The following is a 25,253-nucleotide window of genomic DNA, read 5'->3' on the forward strand; positions in this document are numbered from 1 at the left end:
CAGAGGCCTCACCTGACTGGGGGCTTTCATCCTGCAGCTGGGATGCTCATTAACCACTGGGCCTTCTGCATCGAACACTGGGCAGCCCCCCCGCCCCCCCATCCAGCTGCACCCAGGGTTCAGGGGCTCTTTCTGTTTGCTACTGTCTTTGGAGGCTTTCTCCCAGAAAAGAAACCACCCATGACTCAGCCCAGCCCCAAAGTTACCATTTGTTTAATCAAGATAGTTGGTTCGCAAAACATTAAACATTAAACAGTATTTGGTGCCTAGTTAATAATTTGCATCCTCTTCATTCGTTCCTGAATCCTTGCAGACTGACATTCCCCCCTCCCCCATAAAGGCATTACAAGAAATTGTGTTTAGGGCAAAAGAAGGGTCCTTAAGCTGCAGAGATGTTTGCCCGAATGTCTGATCTCCAGGTTCTGCTGCTTGTGGTTCTGGCGGGAAAGACAGCCTTTGGGGTAAGTGTTCTTTTCAAATACCTGGAGTTGAGAGACCCCGAGGTTATGAGGAAGACCAAACCAGTGGGGCCAGGAGCGAGGAGAAATTTAGCTGGGGAAGGCCCATGGGGTCAGGTCGAGTGCGTCTGACTGCCGGAGCTGAGGCAGGCCTGTTCCTGCCGAGCGGCCAGTTCCATGAAGCCATGCAACCGACTTGAGCCCTCTTGCAAGAGAGTCCCCACGGACACCTCCCAAAGGAAGGGACAGGGGTAAGGAACTCTGCTAAGGCCCTGGGTCTCGATCTGACACAGGTCTCACAGACCCCTCTGAGAAGCCAACCAAAGCTGCAAACTCTCTCTGCACACGCTGGCACACGCCCAGTTTGCCAGCCACTTGGGGCGACCCCAGGGTGAGAAGAATCCTTGTGCCTTGGCCCTGGGGGAGAGCCCCACTGGCTGCCAAGGATCCTGGCGACGGGCTGACGTAGGTGCATTAGATTTGGAGAGAAGGTCTGTGTGCGGCATATTCTTTCTCCCCTCATCCCACGACCGCGACTGTCCTGGGTGTAGAGGTGAGCAGGGCCTGCCGGAGGTCGTGGTGAGCAGGGGAGGGAAGGGACATCAGAGGGTCCCGCATGGGGAGCTCAAGACATTTGGGAGCAGATGAGTAGTGGAGGTGCCGGCTCCTGCTGTGAGCCACTGCGGTCCGAGAGTGTCAGCTGGGTCTCTGTGGTCACGTGAGTGGGACATTGCACACAGAGAGAGCTTCCTGCCCTGGCTGGGGGGGATCAGCTGGTGGTGGTGTCCTCCCATACACCGGAAGGCTGTGAGTTCAATTCCTGACCAGGGCTCATGCTGATATGGACGGCAGCTAACTGATGTTGATGTTCCTTTCACACATCGATGTTTCTCTCTCTTCCTTTCTCTCTCTCAAGAAAAAAATGAACATATCCTTGGGTGAGGATAAAAAACTAGAGAGGGAGAGAGCGAGCGCCTTCTCGAGTTCCATGCTGCGTGTGGCTGGAGGCACGAGGGTGGGTTGGGAGCCAGGATCATCTCCTCGGCTTCGCCACATCCCAGCTGCGGATCGTTGGGGGGCGGCGGAGGGATTTTCCCGAGTGCCGGTTTCTTCTGCTGCAAAGCAGGTGATCATCTCTCCCAGACTTGGGGAGGGTCACGACTGATTAAACGCACAGAACATTCACTAAGCATTAGCTCTTTCCCTTCAATTTCCGGAATGGACCCAAGTTGCCCACAAAAGCCAGAAAACGCGCCCCCGAGGGGGGGAGGGGCAGAGAGTGAGCAGGGGGTGAGAACTGAAATAAGCGCGGTCACCTCTTTATTGCACTCAATACTTCTGCAGTTTATTTCCCATTTGACTTCCTAGGGCTTTTCCTGCAGGCAACAGATGAAACTCCAGGTCTTCTGATTAGCGCGCTTTAAAAACAAACAGCCCCCCTTTCGGCAAACTGTACTCAGGAACCTACCTCAGCCCTGTCTTACGCTGTCAAGTGCCTCACCTCTGAGAGACTTTCACTTTCCAGTGCCCACTTGCGTGGGTGGGGCGTGGCGACGATCACAAGTGGTTGTCGAGCTCTCCGCATCATTTGATTGCTTGTTGGATCTCTGGGGCCAAAACCCAGCAGAAATATCACAGGTCTAGAGAAAAGCAGCGGAAATGATCACCGGAGGCCCACAGGGGGTCCAGAGAAAGTACCAGTCAGGAAGAATTAGACCCTAAAGTTTGCAGGCGAGGAGACGGATTGATGAAGTCTGTTTGAAGTCCACAAAAAGATAATGGTCCCAAAAATTCCCCCGCCTTTTTTTTTTTTGCAAGCCCCAGTGATTTTTTAGGGTTAGCGATGAAATTATAAGTCAATGATGGATAAAAGAGAGAATATGAGAGAGGGCCTTCAGGCAATGAGCTTAGTCAATTCCGAGGAGAGGGCCGGGGGCTTTGGAGCGCTTCCCGCCCCAGCTGTGCGCCAGGCAGGTGGCCGGGAAGGCAGCTTGCGCTTCACGGGCCAGTACGCAGACATCCGGGGGAGGGTGGCCAAGTCGCTCAGATGCTTTGGAGAGTTCAGGGCATCATGGGAGGGATGGAGCCACAGAGCAGATGGGCCGGGTGGCCTCTCCTGCCCCAACTGCTTCGGTTTAATGAGAAATCCTGTGTGCCAGGCTCCGTGCTTCCCATGGATCAGTTCAGCTCCGGAAGTGCCCTGAGAAGTAGGTCCTATTATTGCTCCCAATGTATAGGTGAGGGGCTGGGGAACTTGGCCTTGAGTCATATAGCTGGGAAGTAACAAGGCTGAGTTCTAGGCGATGGCTGGTGTCCATCTGTCTAGACTAGGTCTCTTGCCTGCACCCTGGCTAAAGATGAGATTTCTTCAGTCCATAGAGCTTCAGGGTCCTGGCCCCTCCCATAGGGACAGGAGGCTCTTAGATGAGGGGACTGTTCGGTAAGTGGAGTGTCAAGGACTCCATGTGCCTCTGAAAATGGAAAGAAAATCAGTCACAGGGTCTGCGATGGCTACCCATTGGTAAGGCCCCAGTTACTGCCTCCCCCTGCCCCACTATGAACTCAGATCATGCAGCGAATCTTCTGAAGATATCTCTGGCTCATCTTCAACTCCGATTTTTATGGTAAATCAGGAATAGATCAAATACCATTGCAGTGGACACGGGTCCATCTGTAGGGCCTGCCTCGTCTGCTCTGGACTTGTTTGCCCTTACCAGTCAGTTCTGAACACCGGTCCCCAGCACAGCCTTGCGTCGTTATCCTTGTTTTATGGATGAGGAACAAGCCCAAAGGTGGTAGGTCAACTTCCCAGCCAGGACTGGGACCCAGGTCTGTCTGGCTGGTCACATTGATTTTCCTTTCACTTGCTCAGCAACATTTGAAAATCAGAACATTTCGCATAAAAAAAAATACAACTCTCTAAGCTTTCTCGAAAACCAGACATCCTAGTGATGCGGAGTTCACATCCCTGCCTGGCAGCGAGGAGACGCTGCTGCTCCTGTTGTTAGAAGCTTCAGCCCCATCATTCCCAACCCTCAACACCCTTTCTGCCTGCCTGGCGCACATTATCCGCCTGGTTCTACCTTGGAGACACAGAGGGAGAGAAACAGAGAGACAGAGAGAGAGAGAGAGAGAGAGAGAGAGTGATCTTGCCTGGTTGTTGTTCAGAAGCACCGTGGCTGTTGAAGTATCAGGGCCAATTTTGGATGGTTAAGGAACTGGGCTCAGCCTCTGATGAACTCCAGCATCCCAATCTTCATGGTCCCTAGTACGAAGAAGGCCTCGGATGGGAAGACATGAGCCACCATTGTCAATAAAGCCTCGACGCTCCAGAACATGTCTCTTTGGGCTCAGGAGCCACCCCTCCCTCTGGCTGTAACCCACAGTCTTATGGAGAAGAGATGAACTGAATTTCACAACACCTTCTTACAGATTTTTTTTTAATGGAGCCTGTGCATGAGCCCAACTCATTAGCCTCAGCAGAGCACACCGGTGTTTAGGGAAATCAGCTCGCGGGAAGTGCACCCAGGCACAGACACGGTTGTGTTTTAAATTCATTAGGGCTCCCCCAATGCACAGGCCGCTCTGCTGTCACAGGGAGACGGCACGGCAGGACGTTCAGCGGTGGGGATCTTAAATAAAACATGCTTTTTCTTCATAATTAATATAACAAGCTTTCCTGGCTTAGGACTTAGGCAAAGATCCCAGGTTAAAAAAAAAAAGAAGGAAAGAAAGAAAAAGTTGGGGCGGTTGGGGAGGGTAGCGTGACGTGAGTGGGACCCAACAAACAAGTTCCGGGGAGAGTCTGTGGGGCCGGATGAGCTCTTCTCAATGGCTCCTCCATTGGCCAACGTCAATACGTAATTTTTTTAAAAAACATCAGCAGCTATGAGTCCTAAGGATCATCACAACAGCAACCATCTATCTATCAGCCATTGCGTGCTTCAGGCTTGTGATGTCCTTAAAGCTTCCCAACAGCCCTCGGAGGCAAGGACCACCGCCATCCTGACTTTGCAGAACGGAAACCAAGTTCCAGAGGAGGTGAGCGATCTCCAGAGAGGGCAGCCCTGGGCCTTGTCGGAGCCGGGATTCAAACCCAGGTCTGCCCGATGCCGGGCCCCGAGCTCCTGAGCACGGTGGTGGAGGTTGCCGTGCCAGGCAGCACCCAAAACCAAGGAGGCCGTTCAAGGGGGTGCAAAAGTGGTCAGAAGCATCCGTGGCCCGAGACTCCGGCGTCAGGCGGGAGGGGACATGGCTCCTCTCCCTGAGGCTCCTTTGACAGTCCCTGAAGTTTTCCTTTGCAACCCCGGATGGAGCGAGTCTTGTCCGTCACCTAACCGGCTAGTTCCAGGGCTTTCAAAGCTCTCGTCGCGCCCGAATCCCCCTTCGGAAACAGTGTCAAAGCCCAAACCAGTTTCTTCATACTTCTGTTCAACCGACTCACCTTTTCTCTAGTCAAATAGGTGCATTTTTAAAAGGCAACTGTCGAAATGATAAGTGGAAAAAATCAAAGAACAGAAGACAAAACGATGTCATTGAGTTCTAACCGAGTACAGTTCCCACCCAGAGCCCAGAGCCTGGAGCCTGCTTTCTCCTTGGAAGAAGGGGAGAGGAGCAGAGGGGGACCATGGGAACTCACCAGCACCGTCGGGCTCGTCCTTTGTGAGGGGATGAGAAGGGTGGACGGTAAAATTGAGGAGGAGATGACTTTTCCCCTGTGTTCTGATGGTGTGTCGCACCCTGGCCAGGAGCCACCCAGACCAGCCTGGGCGCCACCAGGGGTTTGCGCCCCGCCCCCGTGGGCAGCACAGACCCGAGCACAGCTTCAGGGGTGGAGCTGGTTCCCCTTCTCAGTGGGTAGATTCTTTCTGAGGCCCCCGGGCTGTTTGCGGAGGTGGATCGGCCAAGAAGGCCAGTGCGGGGGCTTGTGCTGCATGGTGAGCCCCAGACTCACTCGTGCTTTTGTTTTGTTCGCTCCTTTGCCTTTTTGGAGGGCTTCCTGGGGCGTGGTCACATCCAGGAATGAAGGTTTGCTCGGATGCAATCCGCTTACCCTGGACTGTCTCGCTCCCTGCTCTTCACCACCAGCCCCACCCCCACGCCATTGTCCCAAGGCCCTGGGATGGCACTGTGGGCTGATACTTGTTTCCAAGTGCTTATTGAAGAGCAATCCTTTGCCAATGCTTAGTTCCCTTCTCAGCCAAATGCCCTTGAAAACAAAACCAAACAAAGCATCGGGCTGCAAGAGGGAATTCTTTCTTTTATAACTGGGGAAAGCGAGGTGCGGAGAGATTCCAGAACTAGCACAGGGACAAAGAGAGGCCCAGGAGTCTTCTCCAACAGCAGTGTCATGACTAAGAGAGGCGTCATCAGAGGGTGGCCGAGGGCCCGAGCCCCCCAGGTGCTGGGTGAAAACACACGTTCTGGGCCCGCTCCAGACCCACGGAAGCACCACCCCTGCAGGCGGAGCCCAGAGACCTGCATTTTTATCAAGCCATCCAGATCAAAGTGGAAACTCTCCAGGTCTCCCGATGGGACTTTTCTCTCGGTCCCCTATCCCATCTGCGCCAACCACCTGAAGCTGCAGCCCAGCCCTCAGTTAGCTGGGACAGGTTGGCCTGGGTGACTGGCCTCAGACCGAGGAGACCTGGTCTCCAGTCCCTGCCCTGGGCTGGAGAGTCCAGTCCCATCATCTGCTGATGTCCTTACAGGGGCGCGTCACTCTGCGGGCCTCAGCTGCCTCTCCATACAGGACGGGTCAGGCCGGTCTCTCTCCCCGATGCCCCCCCCACCCGGCACGTCACTGTGGTTCCAGGCCTCACCAAGGCTCCCGAGAAGGAAACCACCCACCGGAACCCCTGGCAGCACCTTCCCTTTTGGCCTCCAGGTTTCCCCTTTCGAACCTTCCCTCCTTGCCCCGCGCTTCAGATCAGAGCAAGGCCACAGTAAACCACCAATCCCAGGCCATCCTCGCACAGCCTGTGGCCTAAAGCAAGAAGGATGCAACCCCTTGAGACTGGGAAGGACTGAGGGGCACCCCCCCACACCCACTGGGATGGCCAGAATTGTTACCGTGGGAAAGTAACAAGTGTCGGCGGGAATGTGGAGACACGGGGGCTGCAAGGCTGTGCTGGCGGGAATGTGACAAGGTGCAGCCGCCGTGGAAAAGAGTCCTGTGCCTCCTCATCGAGTTAAACATAGAATGACCACGTGACCCAGACCGTCCACGCCTGGGTATATGCCCCCCAAAAAGGGGAAGCAGAGACTAGAACAGGTTTTTGTACACAAAACCTGAGTTCATGGCAGCATGATTCGCAATAACTGAAAGACACAAATAGCCCACGTGCCCATCAAGAGATGGACAGCTGAACAAAACGTCATGTGCTGGAGTACTGTTCAGCTGTGCAAAAGAATGGAACTGTGGTCTATGCTACAACCCGGACAGACCTCGAACACGTTACGGAGAAATAAAGCCAGTCACAGAAGGACAAGTATGAGGTGACTCCCCTCACACGAGCTACCTGGAATAGGCGAATTCCTAGAGACAGAAGGAGAGTAGAGGTTACTAGGAGCTTGGAGGAAGGAGGAAGGTGAGTTATTTATTGATCGATGGGTGTGAAGTTTATGTTAGGAATGATGAAAACGTTTAGGGTGTAGGTAGCTGTGATGATAACACAGCATTGTGAATGTAATTGATGTCACCGAATGGAATACTAGTAAATGGTTAGGATGGAAATATACATATTGCATATCTTTTACCACAGTTTTTTTAAAGAAAGGCCTAAGAGGCTCTGCACAGCTGCTCATCACATGACACAACTCATGTTTGCGACACAGTGGGCAGGTGGCGTGAGGCGGCAGTTGGGTTGATGACCGGAACACTGGCAACCCCTGTCTTCTGTCACCTGCACCCCTTGCCCTGCCCTTGAGCTCTTTGCTCAGCAGTGGGGAGCGGCCCTGTTGAGCTGCGCCCTCTTGCCCTTGGCCCGCCTTCCCACCCAGCAGCTGCAGCCTCACCTGGCCCTGGGGCAGAGTTCTCTCCTACCCAGCTGCCCTGGGGAGGAGAAAAACCCCGGGTGTCACCTACCCACCTCCTTCCGAGGTGGTCAGTGACACCCGGGCTCCCACCGTTCCTCTGAGAGAGAAGGAACATCTGAAGGGGAAGGGGTGGCTGGGATTGGAGTCCCAGTCTACTACCTACCAGGTGAAAGATGGCTCTGCTTTGTTTCATTCATTCTGAGCCAGGCTTCTGGCCCCAAAGGGCAGGACTGGCCCCAGCCCTCTCCTCCATGGCTTCCTAGGCCCCTGAGAGCATTTTCTAGCAGCTAATTCCTGCAAATCATCAACTCAGACCTTTAGCCTCTGCCCTTTTGTTTTGTTTTCCAGAAGGTTTAGAATTCTGGAAGGCAGAGGAAGAACTTGAGTTGAAATAATCACTAAAGACCGCACAACATAGATTAGACCGCAATGACTTTCGCATCATCTAAGGAGATTACACTGTAAATCAGTAGGTCTTGGAGATGTGGGACCTTCTCTCCCTGCCCCTCCCTGCCGTCCCCACTGATCACCCTCCGCCTGCGAGACTCCAGACCTTTGACACAGGCTCTCTGGTGACGTTAGCATAGTGGAGAGGCTCGTCACAGGGCTTCCTAAGCACAGGGGCCCCATCTGTTAATCTAGCGCAACGCCCTGCCTCTCTTCAGGTCAGGAAGTTCTTCTGTTTCCCTCTCCTGCGCCCTTCCCTCGCCGCCTGGGCACACCGCGGTTCCCAGCACTCACGGCAACGGAGGCTGAGAGCCAGGGCCCGGGGGTAAAACTGGCTGCATTGTATGCCGGCTCCCGCATTTGTTAGCTGAGTTACTCTGGGCGACGTCACCTCCGCAAACCTGTTTTCTGACCTCTAACGTGGACTTAGTTCTAGGACCTCAACGGTCAATCACTGTGTGCCACCACCGAGACGAAATGCGTGTAAAACACCCAGCACCGTCCTTGGCACGCTGTCAGCTCTTAACTGTTGGGAACTGAGACCAGAGTTGTCGTCTCCTCCTCCTTCCTTTCCCTGGTCGTCGTCTTCGGATTTGCAAGTCCCGGGAGGAGCGCTTCTCCCATGGATTTCCTAGTCTCTGTGTGGGAAGACTGAGCAGAACAGTGGAATGAAAGAAGGCAAATACCGCATCTCTTCATGGCCCCCACCCGCCCCCACTGTGACCCAGGTCAGAGTCACAGAGCCCAGATGCGGGGCGTCAGTAGCTGGCCGCAGTGCTGGCCTTGCCCACACGGTCCCCCGATCCCCAGCCTGGTGTTCGGACCACCAGTTTCCACGTTTCACCACAGCCTCTCTGCGGTGGACCCGGTGATTTCACACATGCAGTGGGCCTGCTCTGGGTCCTGGGACCCGTGGACACGCAGACCAGGCAGGCCGCGCAGCCGGGCGGCAGCTGCTTGACTCTCTGAGAGTGGGTGGGATCTGAACCCCCCACACACCCCCCCCACCCCACCCCGGAACCATCACCACCAGGCCAGGAAGGTCCTGCGGGGTGGGCTTGCTTTTTGTATGGTTTCCCTCCCAGCTCTAGATGCCAGCCAGTTCCAGCTCCTAGGAAGGGCACGTCTGCCACCTGCTGGCTATGGGCAGCACAGCACCTGGCTGCCCCTCCGGCTCCAGTTTAGAACTAAGATACATAGTAGCTCTGTCAGGCCCAGGCGCAGGTCTGGGAGGGCCTTTTCCATCCTGTGCCTGAAGTCTGCCCTCCTGTCCCACCCACGTCTCAGGGCAGAAGGTGGCCAGGCCTGGCCCACACTGCAGGGCTGACTGGCTGTGAAGGAGGGGCCACATGCCTTTGTCCTCGAGGTCCTCGCGCACCCTTCTCAGTGCTGCCCGAACACTGGAGCCCGGAGGGGCCAATTTCAGGTGCTCCCGGTTCAGGCAGGCGGCCCAGGACCACTCCCTGAGGCCTGCATCTGCCCTCCCGCTGCGGAGCCTCCCCACGGCCAACCTGCTGCCCCCCCAAAACGAAGTGCCTCCCCCCGTCTTGTTTCCCATGGTGACAGGGCTGCGGACCGCGAGGCACAGAACAGGCCCCGTCCAGGCAGCCCACGGCCTCCCTCCCGTGTCCTGCCTTCCTTTCCAATCCCCGGCCTTTTATTTTGTACTTTTGCAAACCTGCAGGAGAGTGGGAAGACCAACACAATGAATGTCCTTCACCCAGACAGACGCGACGACAAACACTTTGCCACACTGCCTCCTCTGTTGCTCTCTCGTGTGTGTGTGTGTGTGTGTGTGTGTGTGTGTGTGTGTGTGAGAGCAGTGGTTTGCTGAGTCATTTGCACCTACGCTGCAGACGTCACCATTACCACTTCAGCACGCCTCTCCTAAGAGCACGAACATTTTCCTACAGAACCACCATACCTACCATCATCACCCACAGGAAAGTCAACATCGAGACAATAACACCATCTCCTCTAAGTCAATATTCAGATTTCCCAGTTGTGCCAGTAACGTCCTTTATAGCTGTTCTTAAACATGTAGGACGCAGTCAAGGACCCCACGCAGCGTCCTGTTGTTCAGTCTCACTTAGTAAAGAACGGTGTCCGCATCTTTCTTTGTCCTGCCCGGCGCCGGCCTCTTCGGGGGCCCAGGCCGGCCGTTCTGCAGGAAGCCCACGCCCTGGACCTGTCGCGTTCCTCTCGACCAGATGCAGGATGGGCGTCTTTGTCAAGAACGCTTCTTGTTGAGGTTGTGCCCTCGGTACATCACTTCAGGATGCATTCTCTCTTTCGACCTTTCTTTCCTAATTGATCATCTGCCTAGCTCCCAAAAGGGACAAGGAAGGCTACAGTAACACAAAACTGAAAAAAAAAAAAAAAGGTGGAACTTCTGCTGAGCGCAGAGGCAGCAAACATCCCGAACTGCCTCACGGGTGTGAGTACCAGGACAGCGACCTCGGCTTTCTGGCCACCGGGACCCACAGGGAACGTGTCGGGTGATAGTTAGACCTTCCTAAATCGGAAGTCAGCACACTTGGTCTGTAAAGTGCCAGATAAGAACTGCTGGGTACTGCACTGTCCCTGGCACAAGCACCCTGCCACTGCAGCAGCAAGGCAGCCATACACAGCATGGGAGCAAGGGGCATGGCCGTGTCCCAATACAACTCTGTTTATAAAACCATAACCACTGGGTTTGGCCCAAGGGGTCTTCATGGGCTGACCCTGGGTTTGAGTGGAAGGAAATGTTCCAGCTGGTAAATGAGCAAAGCTGTCCTGTCTTGCTAAGTACTGACCTCAAGGAGGGACTGTTGGTGTCGTTATTCATTCAGCAAAGCCCTCGTGAGGGATGCTGTGGGCCAAGGGCCGCGCTGGGTCTGGGGAACCGCGTCGGGGATGAGCCTGGCCTTTCTGGAGGCCCCGTCAGCCAGCGCGGTGGGCTCACTCCTGCTCTGCTCTGTGTCGTTTTGTCTTTCAGTTCTCCCTGATGTCTCTCCTGGTAGACCCAGACCCAGGTGAGTGTGCCCATCACCCCGGGGTCCCCGCCAACCCCAGGCTGGCTCTGGGGTGGAGGACGGGGGCCCACACGGGGGAGTGTTGGCGCGACCTCAGAGTTACGATGGTTCAGAAGGGTCACTGGCCCCTTTGGGGGTTGTCCCAGAAACACGTTCCCCTGGGTGTCTGTGTGTCCGTGCACACACTGAACACTTCATGTGGTTTCCAGTTGCCTGTGGAGACACTTGACTCTCAGTCTCAAGGGAAAAATTGCTGATGCAGTTAAACCCCTTCCTCTTACAGAGGATGAAACTGAGGCCCAGAGAGGGGACACAATGGGCCCCAGGTCGCCCACCCCATTAGTGGCTGAGATGAGGCGACAGGTACAAGACAAAGTGAGGGCGTCACTGAGCAATGACTGGCTCCAGGCGGGCCAGCCCTGTGTCGCCCCCTGAGGTGGGAAGCCAGCCCCTGTCTGCTGGGAGGATGGTGTCAGAGCCGAGCAGGCGGGCCCCAGGCTGACCCACCCACCCCTGGTGGCGGCTCCCAGCAGGACCCCCACCTGGTCTGTTTCCTCAAGATCCAATGCATCCACTCCCCAGTGAGCCCTGCTCCTGCACGTGGGCTGTCTCCATGGACTCACCCCTCCCCCGCTCACCTTCCCCCTCCCCCATCTCCTGTGCCCGGTGCCCGCAGCCACGCCAAGCCTGAGCAGGGCTTCTCCTCCAGGCCACACCGTCATCCACGTTTGGTCTCTGACTCTGTGTCCAAAGCCTCCTCTGCTGCTCTGAGACCTAAGGAAGGAAAGTCCACTCACTGGTAGTGACCGGGGCTGGCCACCCATAAAGGACGACAGCCAGGCAGACAGCACGCGAAGACCGCGGTCCAGTCTAACCTTTGGGCTTATTTGGAGCAAAGGTGGCGATTACCAAATTCAGAGAGACCATCAATACCCCTCTGCAGCAAAGCCTGAGATGGGCAGACAGACTCGTGTCAGCTCAAAGCAACCAATGGCTGGCCTTCGTCCTGTTCCGCAGGCTCAGGAGTGTCTGTGGAGGTGGACAAAACTGTACGTGAGCCTCAAGGGTGCGTTTTGAGGGGACCCATGTCTTTCCCCACAGCAGAGGAGAATGTTCAATCCAACAACACAAAATCCAAGTCCTTGTTTGGAGGGCTCCCCTGTCTGGCCACACCAGCACCCACCCGTGGACTCCAAGGACGGTGCAAGCCAAGCGCCCCCCTGCACCCCCGACCTTGAGCACTAAGTGCCCAGGCCCCATGGAAGGGGTGGCTTTAGTCCGGGTGTCAGAGACAGAGCTACAGAACAGTGGTGTCACCCAGTGGAAGGGCCAGGAGCATAAGATTCAAAGGACCTCCCTCTCTTCAAGCATTTGAAAAGCAGCCCCACCCCTCGTCCACGAGGGGCACTTTGTGGGAAAGAGAAGAGGCATCTTGACCTCATAGCATGTTACTGCTGTCCGCCGGAACGTTGAGAAAGACATCTGCAGCGAGTCCGAGTCTGTGGTGCTCTGGACTTGCGCAGCGAACAACACAACTAACTGTAAGCGGCGCCCCTCCTGAACAGAGGTCACGGAAAGGGGAGTAGGTTCATTCCATGTGTCCAGAAAGCTTTAATTAAAGAGACCAGAGGCTCTAGGGTCAGCTTTGATCTGCAGTAGGGAGAGCTTCCAAAGCACCAGAGTTGTCCAAAAGTCTGCATAGACTCCTGGACTCTTGTGAGGTAGTGACCTCCCCATCACTGGTAGTATTTAAGCACAAGCTAAAACACAACCTAGCCAGGAGCGGAGATTGTTGGATTCATACCATGACACTCTGGGCCCTGTGAGGACCCTGCCAGTAGTTTCTGACAGTGTGCTTCTGGAAGGGACTGTGGAGCACGCCACCTGGGCTCCTGCGTCCACCTCGAGGCGTGCTGCCCGCCTCTGGCAGCAGAGTGGGGTGAGACGCTGGGGCTTGCCTTTCTGCAAAGAGCAGGTTAGGTTTTAAAAACACCCCTGTTCGGGTCTGATTTAATTTCACAGGGGGTTGTGCTTTGATGAAATGTATCAGATCCCAGCAGGCTTTCAATGACAATGTAGCCAGGGAAACACTTCTCGTGGCCACAGGCAAACTCTTTCTTCCATTGGTCTTGCTGGAGACACTGCACGGTGAGGGTCTTCCTGGAGCAGAAGGTGCCCAAGCCACAATCCCCAATGGGTGGCAGAGGAGGTGGCCATCAAACAGCACAGACTCTGCCCATCTCTCCAGAGCGGCAGCCAACAGGCCCGCGGAAATGCCTCTTCAAAGCGGGCTCGGCTCTGCCCGGCCACGCAGCCTGAGCCCATCCATCAGCTGTCCTGCTCGCTGCCAGGGAGGGTCTCCTCTGGGCTCGCCCTGTCAGCCGGATTGGAAGCGTCAAATGCAGGCCGACAGGGCTGGGGTTTGGGGGAGGAACCGTCTGTGCCACAGTGATGGATGACGCCAACAGGGATGGCATTCCAGGGATTTTCATTCCGTTCCACACATCTGGCAAGCTGTTTATCCAGAGCAGCTGCAAAGCCTCCGTCACAGGAACTCCGGAGTTTTCTTTGAGACCCTGGGTCTGGACCCTGGTAATCCTGGCCGAGGGACCAGGAGCCTTTGCGAAAGAAGATTTTCCAGGGCGTGTTACCTCCTGGAAGCTAAAACCCGTGGAGTTTCATGAAACGTAAGCCCACAAAGGGGCCCCGGCGCTTAGAAAAAAGCACACCAGACGTAGAGTAAGGTAGACTTGCTTCAGATACCATCTCCTTCTGCCCTAGTTTTTGCTTTTCTGTAAAGTAGGAATAACAAAACCCATGCCATGTGGGGTTATCCTCAGGTTAAATAAGATTGCTTGCAACACATTTATTTAGTGTAGTGTCTAATGCATAGAAAATACTCCACACATAATAACCTCTTAGCAGGATTATGTGGGTTAACTCAGGATCCTCTCACTGTTCTTCCTGATAAATTCCAGAAACAGACTCTGATAAATAGACAAATCCACGTGGATTTCTTTTTATACCTAATATACCTTTTTATACTTATTCTGTATGATATGCTTCTGACAGCTGCCCCATTCTTCCCTGAAAGCTCTACCCCTTCCTGTAGCCTAGAGAAAGTCTCCAGTAACCTGTGTTTGAACTAGAAGTGTTTTTCTACAATCTGCTAATGGCACTTGGACCAGTTTCTAGACTCCTACACAGCTCAACATGCGTTTTTCCTCACAAAATACCTGACCCAGGTCTCACATAGTTTTTCTCCTAAGTTCCCTGTTTACTCTGCTCCAAGCAGACACCACCTGTGCTGGCCCAGCTAAGTGCCCGCTGTGTGTGGGCCAATCAGAAGGAAGGGCAACTTCCGGTCAAGATGGAAGTATAGGTAGATAGGCTTCACCTCCTCGTGCAACCACAGCAAGAATTACAACTAAATCTCAAAAACAAATAACACCCAGAAGCTGTATGGAAGTCTGACAAGCAAAGATTCAAAGAAGCTGCACCCATCCAGAAGGCAGGAGGGGTGGAGATGGGGAGACAGGGTGGAGAAGCAAGGTGCACACGGAGAGGCGGCAGCAGTGTCAGAACAGGCACAGGCAGTCCCGCATTCACAGGTGGTGGGTAAAAATTGGGACGGATACCTTGGGAGCGAGCAGTCTCAGCCCCAGGCGAGACCACACAGCCCAGGCTTCCAACACCAGGAAGGTAAATCCCCATAATTTCTGGCTATAAAAACCAGTGGGGGTTGGGGTGGTGGAAGAAACTGCCAGATTTTCAGGAAACTTTACTTAAGGGGTCTGCTCATAAACCCACCCAATCTGGGATTCAACACCAGGGCAAAAGCTGGAAGGCCACCAGTCACATACAGGGAGTGGATGAAGTGACTGGAAACAGGGAGAGTGCCAGACCAACCCCCAGAAGCCAGGCAGCAGCACAGCCCCTTCTCCAAGCACCCCTCCCCACCCCCAGAGCCACAGAGCAGTGAAGTGGGTTGCCCCACTCTGGTGACTACCTAAGGCTCCACCCCACACAATTTACAGGTTCCTTTCCCAGGGAGTCAAAGCAGCTCTACCTAAGACATAGAAACAAACACAGGGAGGCTGCCAAATTGAGGAGACAAAGAAATATGGCCCAAGTGAAAGAACAGAGCAAAATCCCAGAAAAAGGACTAAAGGAAACCGAGATAACCAACCTACAGGTGCAGAGTTCAAAACATTGGTGATCCAGATGCTCAAAGAACTCGATGACTATGGCAAACAATATAAAGGGATAAAAGAATTGTATACTAAGTGAAATGAAAAAAAAAATCTATAGCGAACCATTAGTGAAGGGAAGGAAGCCGGGATTCAAATCAATGATTTGGAACATAAGGAAGAAATAATCATTCAACCAGAACAGAAAGAAGAAACAAGAATTCAAAAAACAAGGATAGTATAAGAAGACTCTGGGACGTCTCCAAATGTGCTAACGTCTGGATCATAGGGGTACCAGGAGGAGAAGAGGAAGAGCAAGACATTGAAAATTTATTTGAAAAAATAATGAGAGAAAACTTCCCTAATTTGGTGAAGGAAATAGACATACAAGTCCAGGAAACACAGAGAGTCCCAAACAAGTTAGACCCAAAGAGGACTACGTCAAGACACCTCATAATTCAAATGCCAAATGTTAAAGATAAACAGAGAATCTTAAAAGCAGCAAGAGAAAAGCTGAGAGTTACTAACAAAGAAGTTCTCATAAGACTGTCAGCTGATTTCTCAAAAGAAACCTTGCAGGCTAGAAGGGACTGGCAAGAAGTAAAGTGGTGAAAAGCAAGGACCTACAACCAAGATGACTCTATCCAGAAAAGCTATCATGTAGAATGAAAGGGCAGATAAAGTGCTTCCCAGACAAGGCAAAGCTAAAGGAGTTCATCATCACCAAACTCGTATTATATGAAACATTAAAGGGACTTAGTTAAGAAAAAGAATAAGACCAAAACTATGAACATTAAAATGGCAGCAAACTCACAACTATCAACAACTGAATCTAAAAAAAATAATAAACAAACAACCAGAAAAGGAACAAAATCATACATATGGAGATCATGTGGAGGGTTATAAGCTGGTGTAGGGAGGGTGGAGAATATGGGAAAAGGCACAAGGATTAAGAAACACAAATGGTAGGTACCAAATAGACAGGGGCGTGTGAAGAACAGTACAGGAAATGGAGAAGACAAAGAGCTTATATACATGACCCATGGACATGAACTAAGGTGGGGGGGATTGCTGGAGGGAAGAAGGGTACTGGGTAGAGGGGGCCAAGGGGGAAAAATTAGGACAACCGTAATAACGTAACATAATAACATAATTGGGACAACCTAAAAAAAAAGAAGGAAGTTCTTTTTTTTCAGAGAGGGAAAAATTAATCCGTCAGACACACACAGTAACTGCATTCAGGGATCTGTGCTGGGCACTGAGGTAGAAAGGGGAATAGGTATGGCCCTGATCTTAAGAAACCATCACGTTGGAAGAAACAAACCAGACAGAACGAGATAAATACTAACCACAGGGGAGAAGCGCTCTCTGAGATCTGGCCATGGAACCTGAAACTCTGCAGCCACCCAGGCCACTGAGGAAAGCTCCAGTATCTAAAAGTCTAATCCCATTAGCAAGCTTTGGGTGTACATTTGTTATTACTGCATAATATACATACTGCCCCAAATGCAGTGGTTTTACCCATTAACAATGTATTTAGATCTTAATTCTTGAAGCTGGTAATGTAGACTGGGTTTAGCTGTGCAGTTCTTCTTCGGGTCTGGACCAGGCTGAGCTGGTGGATGGGCTGGGCTTTCTCACATGTTGGAGACCTTGGCCGGGACCACTGGCCCTGCTGCTGCCCCTCATGTCCTCTCATCACCCTGCAGAATAGGCCACATTTGTCCTATGGCAGTTGCTGGGGGCCATGAGAGGGAGGAGAGAGAGGAGGAGGAAGTGCACAGGCTTCTTGAGGCCCAGGCACGCGTTCACCACCTGCAGTTGACCAAACCAAGTCCCAAAGGCAGCCCAGACCAAAGAGCTGGGGAAATCTGCTTTATCTTTTGGTGGGAGGAGCTGCAAAGTCACAAGGCAAAAGGTGTGGATACAGGGAGGGGTGGGGTTCAGGGTCATTTTTTTCCATCAGATTAGTTCAGACCACACCAGAGGGCTACCAGGCCTAGACTTGGGCACATCTAGCTTCCCTACCTCTTCACCACCCTTTCATCTCCTTCCTGGCTGGCTTTCTTTCCCCACCCAGCCCAGACGAGAGGCTCCTTTGCGGAAACCACATCCCACTCTTATTTGTATCACTCTCCATTATTCCCAATGCCTTCCTGCACCTGGCATAATACCTGGCCCATTGTGGGTATACAATGCACATTTTTCATCTAGACAATGGGATTAAATGCCAACAGACTAGAAAAGACACAGTAAGCTTTAAGAAACCCTCCCAGGTGAGGCTCCCATAAAGCACTTTCAACACATGTTACAGCCCATCCCAAATGTAAAGGGTCTCCGTGCCCTTCCTTGCACAGCCCTCCAGCTGACGGCTTCTGGAGGTCTGTGACTGCCAAGGCTCTTCTGATTCAATCCTTTGCCGAGGGGCCTGGGCTCTGGGGAATAGCAGGAGTCTGATTCAGAGTCTACACGTTTTAGACCCTCCTTAGCTTCCTTGAGAGATGAGCAGACCTTGTTCTGAGGTCTGGATTCCAGCCAAAATCCTCCAACCGACAGCTCATCCATCCCCCACCCCCCAGAAAAATCATTCCATTTCATCTACGTAAAACTCTCGTCTCCAAATACCTGCAAAGGAGTTGATTCCTTTTTCTTCTAATTTACTCTTTATCGTATTTTTTCCATTACCATTCAGTCCCCTAAATGGGGTTTTTAACAGCCTAGTCAAAATTATCCAGTTTGACCCTCCACCCGTGGCAGTTACATGAGAAATTACAAGGGTAATTTGGAGGCACTCATCTATAAACACCTGTTAGAAAAACAATACTACATTCTCCAAAGGAAAAAAGAAATAAATAAAAGATACAATGCCTCATTACCAAACCCCCTTGTCTCTCCCAAATGCCAGTTTCAGATCTTGTATGTCAAACTCAGAGAAACATTTTTCTCTCCCTTTCCCTCTCTCTTTCTCTGCTTTATCAAACTAGATGGAAAGAAACTTTATTTGCTCCAGGAAGACAATGGCCTTATCTTCAACCCAGATCCTCATCCCTGGAAAGGTGGCTTCCTCTGGGAGCATTCTCATAGTGGGGGAAAAGCAGTTCGGGAGAAATAATGAGCAAGCAAAGGGAGTCTTGACTTGACACTGTGATAAATGAGGTGAAACTCTGGCAAGGAACCAGAGTTGGCAGATTCAAAAAGGAAATAAAAAGATAGTTCCATTTTAATGGGAAATATAAAACAGCCATTGTGCAAAAGTCGATTTTTCAAAAGCCAAAGAGATAAAGACTATAAGGGAATGACTGAGAGGCGAGTGAGGTAATGTGGTTGATAATCGGGCTTAGGTAAAGTGCTGGTCTCGGAGCCATCAACTGGCTCCGTGGGAGCGCCTTTTCAAGTCCGCTATCTGCATTTGCTCCTGCCTCATTATCATATGCATCTCTGGATGGCTTCCGGAGGGCTTCTGCCTGCCATACTCCTGCCAGCTGGAGACAGCAAAGTCAGTGCCGTACAATGCACATTTTTTATCTAGACAATGGGATTAAGTGCCAACCGAATAGAAAAGACAAAATAAGCTTCCAGTTCAGAGGTGAAGAAACCCTCCCAGGTGAGGCTCCCATAAAGCACTTTCAACACACATTGCGGTCCATCCCAAACGTAAAGGATCTCTGTGCCCTTCTGTGCACAGCCCTCCAGCTGGATGGCTTCTGCAAACTTTCTGCAAATCCCAAACTTCTCTCCATGAGCCACAGAGCTCCCAGTATCCTCCAAAGCCTCAGACCACAAGGAGCTTCAGTTGCTTTTTCCGATTGACTGGCCTAGTGTGAGGTCTACACCTGGGGGAACTCCATCCACTGCCTTGTCTTTCCGTGGGCGGGATCCATGAACCTTCTCAAGGCTGTCATTGGGTGATTCCTAATTAACAGGATGGCTATTCAGTGGGGATGGCTGGACCCCTCTCCCCAAGGGCAAGTGTAGATGTATCTGAGGCCTGTAAGAGGCCAGTAGAAGCAGTCAAGCCAGTGCAATTTTGGGGTTCTACGGAGATAAATTGTCTTAATTTATATCCTGCTGTTTATTAGCTATGTGACCTTGGGCAAGTTACTTGACCTCTTTCAACCTTGGGTTTCTCAACTTAAAATAGATATAATAACACATCTAGATTTTTATGAGGATGAAATGAGTGGATCGTGTAAAATGCTTAGTACATAGTAAAGGCTCAGTAAACATTAGCTGTTATGATGACTTTCTAGACAGAACTTGGGAGAGTTTGATGCTGTGACCAAGGTGACAGTGGCGTTTCTTTGACTTCATTAAGCTAAGGTGACTAATAAAGTCCCATCAAGAAATTTCACTCACAGAACCACCCAATGAGACACTCGAGTGCCACTGGATATGACCTTGGGCAGATCTTAGATAGGACTTTGGCACACTTTTAGGCTCCAATCATCTTCATGCTGTTTATGGATGAGAAAACAGGGACACCAAGAATACAGTTGCCTTGTTCAAGGTCACGGTTAATGGGAAGCCAGGACTTGACTTCTCCCCATTTCCAATCAGGTGCTCTTGACTCTGATCAGTGCCAATGCTGCTTTGCTGGGTTACAAAAGCAACCCCCAACACCAAAAAGAAAAAATGGTAACTCTCAATGCTTGACCTCTTATCTACCCCATCAGTGTGAGGAGCTAGAAAGACACATGCCTCCTTCTTCAGGACTTTGAAATCTTTGGGGGAAAAAAAAACACTTGGTGAAATAAAATGCTAATCTATTGACTAGGGTTTCTTTGGTCCTGTTCTCTCACTCCTCTAGATTGGACTCCTGACAACTATGATTACAGCTATGACTATGACACCCAGGAAGAGAACACCAGTAGTGCTGTTGACTACCCCGATAATCCTGACTGGTACTACACAGACAATGGTAGGTACTAACGCTGTTGGCAGGGTTGGGGTGCCTCCCACGAGGAGGGCAGCATACCTGGAGGAGAGTTTATGTATGACCACATGCAAGGACCTCCTACCACTCTCTGACGGGCATCATCAAACAAGTATTAAAGAAATGATTTAAACTGGCAATTTTCCCAGCTATAATTATATACTGTGAGGACTGGGGAGGTTCTTAGAGACCATCTCCCCAGACCTCAAATGACAGATAGAGCAAATGAGGCCGAGAGAGGAGTTGACTTAGCCAAATTGATACAGCAAGTCAGTGCCTCATCATCTAGGTCTCCTGATGCTGTAAATAGGAATCATATTCAAACTCATTCCCAGAGCTTTGATTACAGGTAGGTCCTAATTAGGAAGAGGAGTCTGAGTTAACATTCAGCATCGATTGTAGCATGTGCACATTTGGCATTGGGTCTTTCCTTTCCTTACACCTGGGCTGTGTTTTTTATTTCAGTTTCCTTTTTAAAAATTCATTATTTAGAGAGAAAGAAGAAGGAGGAATAGAGAGAGAAGGATAGGGAGAGCCAGAGGAAGGGTTGGAGGGAGGGAGGAAGGGAGAGAGAGAGAGAGAGAGACTTCAATTTGTTATTCCACTTATTTATTCATTCATTTGTTGATTCTGGCATGTGCCCGGACCAGGGATGAAGCCCACAACCCTGGTATATGGGATGATATCTAACCAACTGAGCTACCCGATCAGAGCTTTATTTCATTTTTCAACTCACCAGAAGCCTTTCACAGTTGTCACAATATGTGTGTGTGGGGGGGTGTTCTCACACATAATGTGCTTTTCCCACATCTGCTTTTGTTTTTTTTTTTTGTGGCTTCTTAACTAAGCAATAGGACAGAAAGGAAAATGAAAAGCTGGCCCAAGCAAAGCCATGTGACTAAACCAGAAGAAGAAATGGAAAGCACTAGCAGCTGGAATAAAAGCTGTGTAACTGTGCGAAGTGGCCTGGAAGGCAGGGCTAAGATATGGGGCATCGGGGGAACATCAGAAGGGACCATCAAAACAAGAGCCGGGCCCAGGGATCCTAGTTCCTGAACCAAAGAACAATGTGTGTGAACAGAAGGATAAAGAATTCCCCGAGGGAAGATCCATTCAGACAACCATGAAAAGCCAAAGGCACAGATGAAATATGACAAAATCTAACTGAACAAGTAGTTGAAGAAAGATGAAGGCCACTGGGTCATTTCCTCCTTGCCGTCAATTTTTCTGTCACCCTCTTGCCTTTGGTCTTCTTGCCTGATGTTCAGAAAGCTTATGTTTCGTTAGGGGTGGGTTTTCTTTCCCAGGCCTGACCTCCACCCCTGGGCACTGGGAGTAGGGGAGGTCTTCAGGCTTGTGAAATGCATTCAGCATCAGAGACAGACCCCGTGCACTCCCAGCGAGACTGGGAGGAGAAAAACCCTGATGATGGAAAGGAGGAGTTTCTCAGTGAGAAAGGCCCCATCGAAATCCAGGCCGAGGGGAGATAGGAGCTGTTCCTTCTCTCCTGCCCTGTTTCCAGCCCGAATCCCTCTCTCTGGTCATGTGATGCTGTTTTCCTTGCTCTTCAAAGGCAATGTGTGTTTCCCCCTTTCCCCAATCACTGCGTGTGTAGTCACTTTCTCATTTGGGTAGGAGATGGAAATGTGATGAGTAAGTAGGAGGTTTCTCACCTCCTGTTCATTGTGACAATTGCCTTCTGCCCATGTGTCTTAGACCCATGCCTGCCCAACCCCTGCGAGCATGGCGGGACCTGCCTTGTCAGTGGGGACAGTTTCACGTGCAGCTGCCCAGCCCCTTTCTCTGGGAGAAATTGTCAGAATGGTGAGTGTCCCCCCTCTGGATTCATTCTTCTCTTTGCGCTGAACAAGAGGCAGTTTCCTCCTCCAGCTCTAGGGGGTCAGGAAGGGCTGAGTGACCCCACGGAAAAGATGATAACCACACACATCATATCACATGTCATGGATTCTTCATCATGGTCATAGGCAGCACCTCACTGAATCCCCACCCCCGTGTGATAAATAGGACTAGTATGCCCATTCTGCAGATGAGAACATTGAGGCTAAGAGGAACTAAGAGATGGACTCTGGCCAAGATGTATTCCTAACTAAGGGCTTCTTGTTTTCTTTTGCTTTGAGTGTTTCGATTAACTACAATCACAAAATATTGTTCTCAAATGGGACAGCAGGAAGAGTCTCAGGGCACCTAATTCCCAACTTAGTTAGAGAAAGGGAGCACAGAGACTACATGGGACTTACTCGTGGTCACACAGCCAGTGAAGAGAAGAGCATGAAGTAGGGCCCTGGTGCCTAACTCCTGGCTGCATGCTCCTTCCTCCTGCTGCCCTTGCTCATGGAGACTACGATAAACGCTGTGTCTGCGTTTCATGAGGTCTTGTGAGAATGACGTAAGCATGAAGAGTGCAACTCCCATGGACTAATTGCACCTCTAGCATGAACCTGGATCCTGTTCCATCTAGCACCCGTCTAACCAGGGAAGGGGGGGAGCGAGGGTCTTACATGTACAGGGCTGTATGGTTGGCCTCTTTCTCCTCTGTCCTCTTTACTTATTTATTCTATCTTCAGTCCTACAAGTCCTTTCCATAGATGTTTCTGGGTTGTTTGAGATATCAATATAAGCATGGTTTCTGTGTTCATCCCTTAATTTCTCAGAAGACTGAGGAAAACTGGAAATGGAATAAAAAATCAGCTATGAAGTAGAGAAACTCCAGTGGCAGCTCTATTTATTAAAAGCATAAAAATTATCATGGTTTTTGTCAAGGGAGAATAATAAAGACCATGAACTCTGGAAGGACCTGCAAACCAATCACCCATGAGCCGAGGATTAGAGAAAAACCTTGTCTAGGGAGCTGCCAGTCTTTCAGGACCATGGACAGGGGCACACACTCTACCAGCCACCCCTCCCCCAAACATTCTACTACTGCTCAGGTGTGCAATATCCTATACCTTTGGAACTTCTTTTCTATGGATCTTCTGCAGTGAAAAACAGGTGCAGAGAAAACACATGTGGCCATGGGGAATGTCTTGTTATTCAGAGTCCTCCCTACTACCGCTGTGCCTGCAAACACCCTTACAGGGGTCCAGACTGCTCCACAGGTAAGTGCCGGCAGCCCCTTCTATGCTAGGCTTTCTCTGCCCTGGCTTCTGCCTGGGGTCTCTTCACCCTACTGGGGGGCAGTCAGATATATTTGATGTTTTGATAACATCCATGGTGGCTATTATAACTAGGACTTTTTAAGATTCATCATCCCTGGGTAGTTACTAAGAATTGACTGATCTGTGTCCCTTCCCACCCAAAAACAATCATCTTAAAAATCACTTTCCTCCAGGAGGGCAGCCCTCGTGTATTCCTGGAATGGCCGGTGGTGGGGAGTAAATCTGTATTGATTTGGTGCTGTGAGCCAGGCACTGTCCCAGGAGGTTTCCATGCTGTCTCACATCCTCCCCAAAACACAACTACAGAGAAGGATTTTACAGATGAAGAAACTGAAGTTCAGAGAGGTTGACGAACTTGCTCAGAGTCACGCAGCTTTAAAGAGGCAGGGCCAAGTTTCAGCTTAGCTCGGACTGATCCCCAAATTCCTGCCCAGGCCATGCCTCTTGCTACCTCTTACTGAGTGACCCACCTGTTCACATACACTTGGGCACATGGCCTTCATCCGTGTATGTATATGTTCTAGAGTGTCAGTGGGTCTGTCCTCTCCCTTGGGTGACTCATCTTTTGTGAAAGGATGGACACCAGTGTTTCCTCATCATCTCAGATGTAGCTGCAACTCCCTCTGAAGACGTCCCCAGCCCCACTTCCTGTGTTCACAGCGGTTCCTGCATGCAGGCCAAACCCCTGCCAAAACGGCGGCACCTGCTCCCGGCACCGGCAGAGATCCAGGTTTACCTGTACCTGTCCCGACCAGTTCAAGGGGAAGTTCTGTGAAATAGGTATGGGTCTCTGCCACCACTTCTTCAGAACCTCAGGGCCACCACCGAGGCCTTTGGAATCCTTTTCTGCTTGGGTTTTGTCTCCAGAATGGGACACAAGTTGACTCGCAAACTCCGCTATTGCCTCATTTGAGGGCATGGGGTCTGTTTGGGATATAGTGCAGGCAAGTCAGACACACCTGGACATCCCCTGGGCCTCAGCCCACCTGCCGCCAGGTCTTGGGCAAGCCAAAATTAAGTAACTAAGTTCCCACCCACCCATCCACCCACAGTCACTGAATCTCAAGCTGGGTTAAATGTGGGACATCCAAGGCACCTTGTTTCTGGGACTTTGCAGTAACCTCTCAGGGAGATCAACATTCAGGCCCAATACTCTCACCCCCTACTATGCATGCAAAGTCCTTTTGGGGAGCAGCATGCCAGTTGCTTTCTGTTCTCATGGTTCTGCCCGCTCTCCCCGAGGTTCTGATGATTGCTATGTTGAAGATGGTGTCTCTTACCGAGGGAAAGTGAGTAGGACAATCAACCAGCACTCGTGCCTGCACTGGAACTCCCACCTCCTCTTGCAAGAGCGTTACAACACATTTATGGAGGATGCGGAGACCCACGGGATTGGGGAGCACAACTTCTGCAGGTAAAAATTACCTTCTCCCCTAAGCTCAGACTCATCTGCATGTCAGTGTAAGGGTTGGTTTGGCTCTTTCCCATGCTCCAAGTTTTCACAGCTTAGAAGCTTTGAGATAGAACACAGGACAGGCTAGGTTATGCTGCTGTAATAAACAACCCCCAAACCTCAGTGGCTTGAATCCATCGATGTTTATTTCTCACTAATACTGTGCATCATGTGGGTTGGTGGTGGGGTAAGAGGAGTCTGCTTCACAAAGTAACTCAAATACCCAGGAAGGGCAAGAAAAAAAGAAACTGAAAAAATGGAGCATGCGTTTTGCTTTGTTTTTACCTCCTCAACCTAGAAATGACCCGTCATCTCTTCACACATATTTCACTGACCAAAAAATAGCCACAACGTCCCCCATAACTTCAAGAGGGAAATCGAGAGGAGAAAACGGGGTGTCTGGTGAGCACTGCAGTCTCTGAACACAAGGGTGTTCAGGTATTCCCGAGAGAAGACAGTGACAAGTTCCCTTCTGCCTATTCGGGTGCCTCCAGGCCATTCTCTTGGCTTCCTCTCCCTGCTGACTGTCTAGCCAAGGCCAAGG

At 51.2% G+C, this 25,253-nt stretch overlaps 1 protein-coding gene across 1 annotated transcript in view; it reads left to right on the forward strand.

The window, feature by feature from the left end:
- Nucleotides 1-298: 298 nt before the first annotated feature.
- The window catches only part of HABP2 (hyaluronan binding protein 2), a 33,722-nt gene continuing 8,767 nt past the window's right edge, over nucleotides 299-25,253 (forward strand). Inside the window, exons 1-7 of the mRNA XM_045853765.1 lie at nucleotides 299-461; nucleotides 10,921-10,957; nucleotides 19,955-20,065; nucleotides 21,797-21,904; nucleotides 23,080-23,196; nucleotides 23,917-24,036; nucleotides 24,499-24,670. Coding sequence (XP_045709721.1) covers nucleotides 393-461; nucleotides 10,921-10,957; nucleotides 19,955-20,065; nucleotides 21,797-21,904; nucleotides 23,080-23,196; nucleotides 23,917-24,036; nucleotides 24,499-24,670 — 734 coding nt within the window. The 5' untranslated portion in view covers nucleotides 299-392. The remainder of the gene's footprint in view (nucleotides 462-10,920; nucleotides 10,958-19,954; nucleotides 20,066-21,796; nucleotides 21,905-23,079; nucleotides 23,197-23,916; nucleotides 24,037-24,498; nucleotides 24,671-25,253) is intronic.

Source organism: Phyllostomus hastatus, unplaced genomic scaffold (genome assembly GCF_019186645.2).
Source record: "Phyllostomus hastatus isolate PE091 unplaced genomic scaffold, TTU_PhHast_1.1 phas_scaffold_1066, whole genome shotgun sequence".
NCBI classification, from domain to species: domain Eukaryota; kingdom Metazoa; phylum Chordata; class Mammalia; order Chiroptera; family Phyllostomidae; genus Phyllostomus; species Phyllostomus hastatus.